The sequence below is a fragment of the Oryza glaberrima genome, chromosome 6 (assembly GCF_000147395.1).
Source record: "Oryza glaberrima chromosome 6, OglaRS2, whole genome shotgun sequence".
In the NCBI taxonomy this organism is placed as follows: Eukaryota; Viridiplantae; Streptophyta; class Magnoliopsida; order Poales; family Poaceae; genus Oryza; species Oryza glaberrima.
In genome coordinates, this window is record NC_068331.1 from 28,954,603 (window position 1) to 28,960,697 (window position 6,095).

At 40.7% G+C, this 6,095-nt stretch overlaps 1 protein-coding gene across 1 annotated transcript; it reads right to left on the reverse strand.

Annotated features, from left to right (window-relative positions):
• Nucleotides 1-1,500: 1,500 nt before the first annotated feature.
• On the reverse strand, nt 1,501-5,253 carry LOC127778109 (cyclin-B2-2). The gene is made up of 12 exons (XM_052304766.1): nt 5,086-5,253; nt 4,314-4,360; nt 4,101-4,230; nt 3,967-4,011; nt 3,844-3,889; nt 3,252-3,380; nt 3,019-3,156; nt 2,848-2,937; nt 2,551-2,772; nt 2,369-2,467; nt 2,093-2,271; nt 1,501-1,997 (listed from the first exon to the last, which is right to left on the reverse strand). Exons 2-12 carry the CDS (start codon nt 4,345-4,347, stop codon nt 1,850-1,852), a joined length of 1,260 nt encoding a protein of 419 aa, XP_052160726.1. The 5' UTR covers nt 4,348-4,360; nt 5,086-5,253; the 3' UTR covers nt 1,501-1,849.
• Between the last annotated feature and the right edge of the window lie 842 nt (nt 5,254-6,095).

The window sequence follows — 6,095 nt, forward strand, 5'->3', positions numbered from 1 at the left end:
TGATTATTATTATTTTACTGCACGGATAGTATTGCGAGTTCAAGGTGAAAATACTATCCGCGGTAGGATAGGAGTTACTACTTTCAAAGCCATATAAAATTGAATCTTTAAAAAACATGAAGGGGGATTAAAGGTATGTTTAGTACATGTTAAAATTGGAAGTTTGGTTAAAATTAAAACGGTGTGATGGAAAAGTTGAAAGTTTATGTATAGGAAAATTTTTATGTGATGGAAAAATTAGAAGTTTGAAGAAAAAGTTTGGAATTAAATAAGGCCTAAAATAAAAAATAAAAAAGATGAATTCCTGAAGCAAAAAATTCAAGTTGAAATATAGTGCAAAAGGAATAATTTGAAGAGAAAAAAATGACAAGAAAAAAAAACTGAAAACAAGAAACTAGAAACTTCACAGTACTAGTAGTACAAAACAAAAAAAATCAGAGAAAGGTGTTAATAAATCAAGAGAGAGATATAATTCCTGACCGGCGTTGGACTGGCGCAGCCGCGGCGATTGGAGTGGAGGGGCGTTCCCCTCCGGCGACGATTGCTTGGGGAGACGGAGATTAATCGATCCAAGTATTGTTTATTAACTCGTGTTGTGCCGTGTTTTTTTTTCCCTTTAATAAATTGGCCTAATTGTACTGTACCTTTCGTTCTCTTACCTAAATCTGATGGCCTGTTCCAGAACTCTCCAGTTCTCTCATTCATCTTCTTGTTTTTCTTTTCTCATGGCCATGGCCATTTATGAATTATGACAGAAAATTAATCAGATTATCCATTGGATTGGATTGTTTATCACATTAAAGAAAAGTAATCAGATCCGCAGTTAACTTATCCCATCATATCAGTTCTTCTGGCAAAGTGCGTGTACCGAATGTCAGCTATACCGGATAGTCAACTTCAGAGCTCATTCACATACTTCAGTTCAGGAACTAATACAGTTATTACAAGTCCCATAAAAACACCAACAGGCGTCAGGCCGCTTCATTCAGTTCATTACACTGATCGGCAAATGGTCAGAAAGTTTTGCAAAATGAAAGTGCTTCTGCCAAACTTCATATGTTTTCCTGCCTTTTCTGGTTGATCAGACATTCAAACTCATCAGGCTACACCAACAAAATTGTGTCCTAAACTCCTCAAGTTACTGTTCTGGGTTTCAACTGTCTAGAGCTTAGGAAAATGTTCAGGTTTGTTATGCTCTACATTGAATCAAGAAAAGTACCCCCAATCATTTTTAGTGCAAATCTGAGCATCGGTAGAATATAGTGGGGCATTTTATGTGAATCCAATTGACAACACTGCATATTGTCATCAATTGAAAACCATGCCTGCTTCAACCTCAAGCAGCTTTCTCCAAGCCAAAAGCAAGGCAAATTTTGGGCACAAAGAGTTCAGAATTGAATTTCTCTAACAAACTGGTGCAAAGAGAAGTTTACTCATAGAACATAACCAAAAACATGGTAAAATGGCACAGACCACAGTAGAGGTAGACTCAACTCAAGATGATTGAACAGGCAATTCAATTAATGTTTATTGGCAAATTGCATGTGCCACAGAACAAATGAAGAATAATTCTCTTAAATACAACATGAAATCAAGTTCCAACAGATTTAATTGGAAGCAACCTAAAACATCCAAACGCAGATCAATGTCTCGACGATGTTAAGTTATTGGAAGTAAAGGCACACATTGCACCAACCCAACCCACCCATCAAATAATCCTTTGCAACAGCTGTTGCATATATGCAGATCTCTTCTCTGTAATTTCATCAAAGCAGCCGGCCTCTATATATACACCCCTCATTCCCTCTTTCCATGGAAGTAGTTAGAGTGTGTATAGTGAGCCAATCAGTTACAGTGCCACGCTCTTGAGCAAGAAGACGGCGGGCTCCGATTTTGCGGCGCAACCATACCTAAATGTGCTGTACTTTCTATGAACTCCAGTAAGCTTCCCATGTCCTGCTTTTTGGTGGAGCTCAACCATCATCTTGGAGCACTCCCTGCAAGGCAAAGATAACAAAATAACTGTCAGTACAAGAGGACAGTTTTAGTTTATATGGTACTGAAATGCAGGAATTGGGGACAGTTTTGGTACATCAGCTGTTCTTCAGAGTATTTTGTATGCAGCTCACAGCATTTGTTCCAGGACTTGAACCCATTAATGGTGCACTGAGCAGTGTAGATGGCAGCAGCCGCCAGCATTGACGGCTGGAATTTGAGCATCTCATACTCGACAAGGCTCAGCTCAATTATGAAGAAAGACATGAGCTCAAGCTGTTTCAGTAGGCACTTGGGTCAGACAATGCACTCACATAGCAAAGCTACTGTATATCAATACAAAGATGGATGCACCAGTGTGTTTTTGTCCTACCTTCTTGTCAGATTGTGCAGCCTTGAGGAACCTTCTCATGAAACAGTATGGAGTTGGAACTGACATATCAAACTGAAGAGTGTTTACAATCATCCTCTCCTGCACAAATACAAATGACACTTTCACTTCTCTGAACATATATCGATCGCTCTGGAAAAAAACAGGTACAGTATTCTTCTTACCATTTCGAGAATATCTGTTCTTGTGTAGGCGCGGTCGCAGATTAGGATAAGATCCTCCACTACAGGAACGCTCACTTCTTCATACTTGCAGGCGAGCAGCATGGCAGTCACGCCAACCAACTGAAGCTTCTTTCGCACCACATTTTCGCGAGCCAAGAATCGGTCTATGATATTCACAGTAAGGAAGAGGGTCTCATCCAATAGCTCTAACTTGTAATGCACCTGCATTGGTCAAGTTATTGTCAGAAACTAAGAATTCCCAAACCACATGATGAATATGCTGAATGAAATACTTGCCTCTATCAGCCAATCGATGAGAATGCCGCGCATCTTCTCATTTATGTCATTTTGGCTCAACATGTAATTAGGAGAGACACAGCTCAAACCCTGTGCACACAGAATTTGCAATGAGATTGATTACCCAGGTAACACATCAAAACAACTTCTCAGGTTCCACAAAAAAGTTACCTCACTCCTCCTGTAGAAGCTGTAAATTTCATCAACATATTCAACTACTGCAAGGGAGTTATTTGCATCACAGCTGTCAATATCAGGTGCTGCCTCCTCAATGTCTTCCATCTCAATTTCTTTCAGTTCAGAACCCATCTGAAATAACAAGTTGGACTGCTGATTAGTGATGAATCCTACCTACCAAGTGCTAATTGCTAAATAATGCATTCCAAGTATATCATGTCATTTACCACTTCGTCCATCTCAGACATCATTGGCAATGGCAAATCATCAGATGTGATCTTGGTGCACTCCATATCTGCTGGACCATGAAATGCAGAATCTGCTGTCCTTTTTTGCCTCTCACTTCCAATGGGTGCCTGCCACAATAAAGACAGCTTCTTCAGACTACTAGTATTTGTTCAAAGCAGCTCACAGAATTGTTGTTCTGTTATGCATCTGTAAATTTACTAGTTATGGAATATGTAAATAGAAGTCAGAAAACTGTAGGCGTTAAGTCCTAGAGCTGTCATTCGAACTAAATTCTACATCACTGGATTAAATTAGAAGATGCAGTGTACAGGCAACATTAATATCTCATTTGCAACTTTCCGATTTACCATTTCGAGTTTCTGCATGTAAATCTGAATAACCACATGTACTAATTCAAAGTTAAACAAAATCAAATAGAAAGAGCACAGCATTTTCAGAGCATATCAAAACAACAGCAAACCTAAAGAACAATTAGGAAAGCATTGGATATATGATGGGGAAGTTGACATATCAGAACAGCAGCAGTATCAATATAGCAACAACTTTAATATGGCTTTCATGAGTAATTACCAGGGGAGCACTGGAGGGTTGGTTTGCCAGTGTTGCAGCAAATTTCCTGTCAAAAAATCAAACTTATCACAAAACATTTCACTTAATTCAGTACAGAACGGTAAGATCAAGAACAGCTCAAACCTCGTCATAGGACGGTGTCCAGCTTGGTTCTTAGCGGCAGGTTTACTGAAGCATGTCAAGAAATTCAGACCCATTAGAGAAACTGTAAAAGCAGATTAGAAATCAAAGTTGAAACAAAGGCTCGGCGGAATTACTCTAGCAAACCCCTCTTGCTCACAGCCATGTGCTGGTGAGGTGCTCCGATGATGTTCTTGATGTCCCGCAGAGCCCTCCTGTTGGTGTTTGCCATCTCGGGCGCATGCTTGACGCCCTCCATTGAAACACCTTCGCCCAAATTTACATGTTAGAGCAGCAAACAAAGGCCACACAGAACAAGCCTGAATTCCAGATGCGGATAAAGTTGGTACCTTGGTTAAAGTTCTCAGATCTCATGTTCTCCATTGCTGACGTTCTACTGTAGAAAAACCAAACCGAAATTTTGTCAGAACACGAACGCTTTTTTTGTCAGAAATCGAAGAAACACGCAGCGATATGAACATGTAGCATTACGAGCCACGCGGATCTACAAAAGGCAAGACATTATTATTTGAATTCGCTCCTGATATTTCGCTAGATGTCTTAAAAATTCCAGTTTTGACCACGAAACGACCCCCAAGAAGTCAAATATGGCAGAAACCAAGAGAAGAAACAGAGTAGAACCCTCGTAATTCCAACTCGAGAGACTTGCTGTGCTTGAACTCTCTCGTCAGGGTGGAGAGATCGAAGAAATTCCACAGCAGAAAATAAAAGAAAAGAAAAAACACCCACAAAAAAAGGAAGGCTGTCCAAGAAGTTGCTGAACATGCCTTCCAAGAAGCGGAATCATCTCCCTGTCGAGTTTCCTCCGTTCTTGGTAGAAAAAACCAGGAGGAAGAACCCATCAAAAACATCAAAGATCTAATCTTGAACCAATCCTACAGGCTAGAGTACCGACGATTCGATTTCAGCTAGCTGCTAATCTTTTTCCCTGAATTACTCGTCCACGTCTCCATCCAAGCGGAGATCCAAGGGAAAACGAGCTCAGGGAACCAAATCGAACGCAAAACCACATAAAAAAAAACCCCTCAAAATGAAAATCTCCTCCTCTAGCCCAAATTTCCGACCAAGAACGCATCAATCTACCGCAAGAAGGAGCCTTACACGATCTAGAAGACGAGAGAGGAGGAAGAAGATTGCTGCCCTGCCACCTCTCTCCCCCTCTCTCTCTCTCTCGATGCTCCAGAAGAAGAAGAAGCAGCAGAGGGGAGAGGCCTAGCTGCGAGTGCGAGCTGCGGTGGTTGGAGGAGCGGAGGAGAGGGGAGACAAAGGAGAGATAAAATAGGGGAGGTAGGGAGGCGTAATTTGGCCGAAAAGGCAAGGGCTCACCCGGCCTCTCCTGTTTAAACGCAACGGTCGTGGGATCTGGGCCGTCGGATCTGCATCCTGCGGCGGAGGAGTCACCCCGCGGCCTTAACGGCTACCCGCACCCCACAAGGCCCGATTCCCACATGTGCTTTCAAATTAGGAACACTAGAAGCTGGTCTCACTTGTTTCCTTCTCCCCTCCTCATCTCATCGCCAGCCAACACCTTTTAGGGGTCTATTTTTAGTCACTTGCTTCACAATTCTCCTTTAAATGCACCCCCCTACTGTCATGTCAGGTTTTATTAACAAATATTGCTTGATTCGAATGCAACAGATTTTGCAAAAACTATCTTCCCTGTTACAAAGATAATTATATATCATGGCCCCACTCAATATATCGCACAATACAAATCATGGTAGTAACTTGTACAATTTGGTTAGCCCTTGAATCTTAGGTTTTCAATATATTCTTATAATTTTCTGTTTACCAACACGCAGAATACCGGGGGAAATATGTGTGCCCTTTCGACAATAGACCCATTGTTTTACTTTGCAGCTGATAAGCCGTGAAAAAATGAACGAAGCAACCAAAAATAATTTATAGTTAAAAAGTTTATATTTATGTTCTTAGCAATTCAAAAGCCAATGATAGAAAAGAAACTACGATGAAAAAAAACTCCAAAACCAACTCTAAAATTAGGTTTAAAAAAATTCAAAATTTTGTTGTGGCTAGTAAGCCAATTAGAAAACAATAGGTGTGAATGACCTTTTTTTTTGCCAAAGATCTAACTTTACAAAACTATGCCA

Bases quoted from the DNA above. Each gene is read 5' to 3' on its own strand.
- LOC127778109 (XM_052304766.1), bottom strand. From the start codon at position 4,347: ATGGAGAACATGAGATCTGAGAACTTTAACCAAG. The intron at 3,157-3,251 runs GTAAATGACATG...TTGTTATTTCAG, and splicing joins TGTCTGAGATGGACGAAGTG to ATGGGTTCTGAACTGAAAGA. The intron at 2,272-2,368 runs GTAGGACAAAAA...CTACTGAAACAG, and splicing joins CTGCACAATCTGACAAGAAG to CTTGAGCTCATGTCTTTCTT.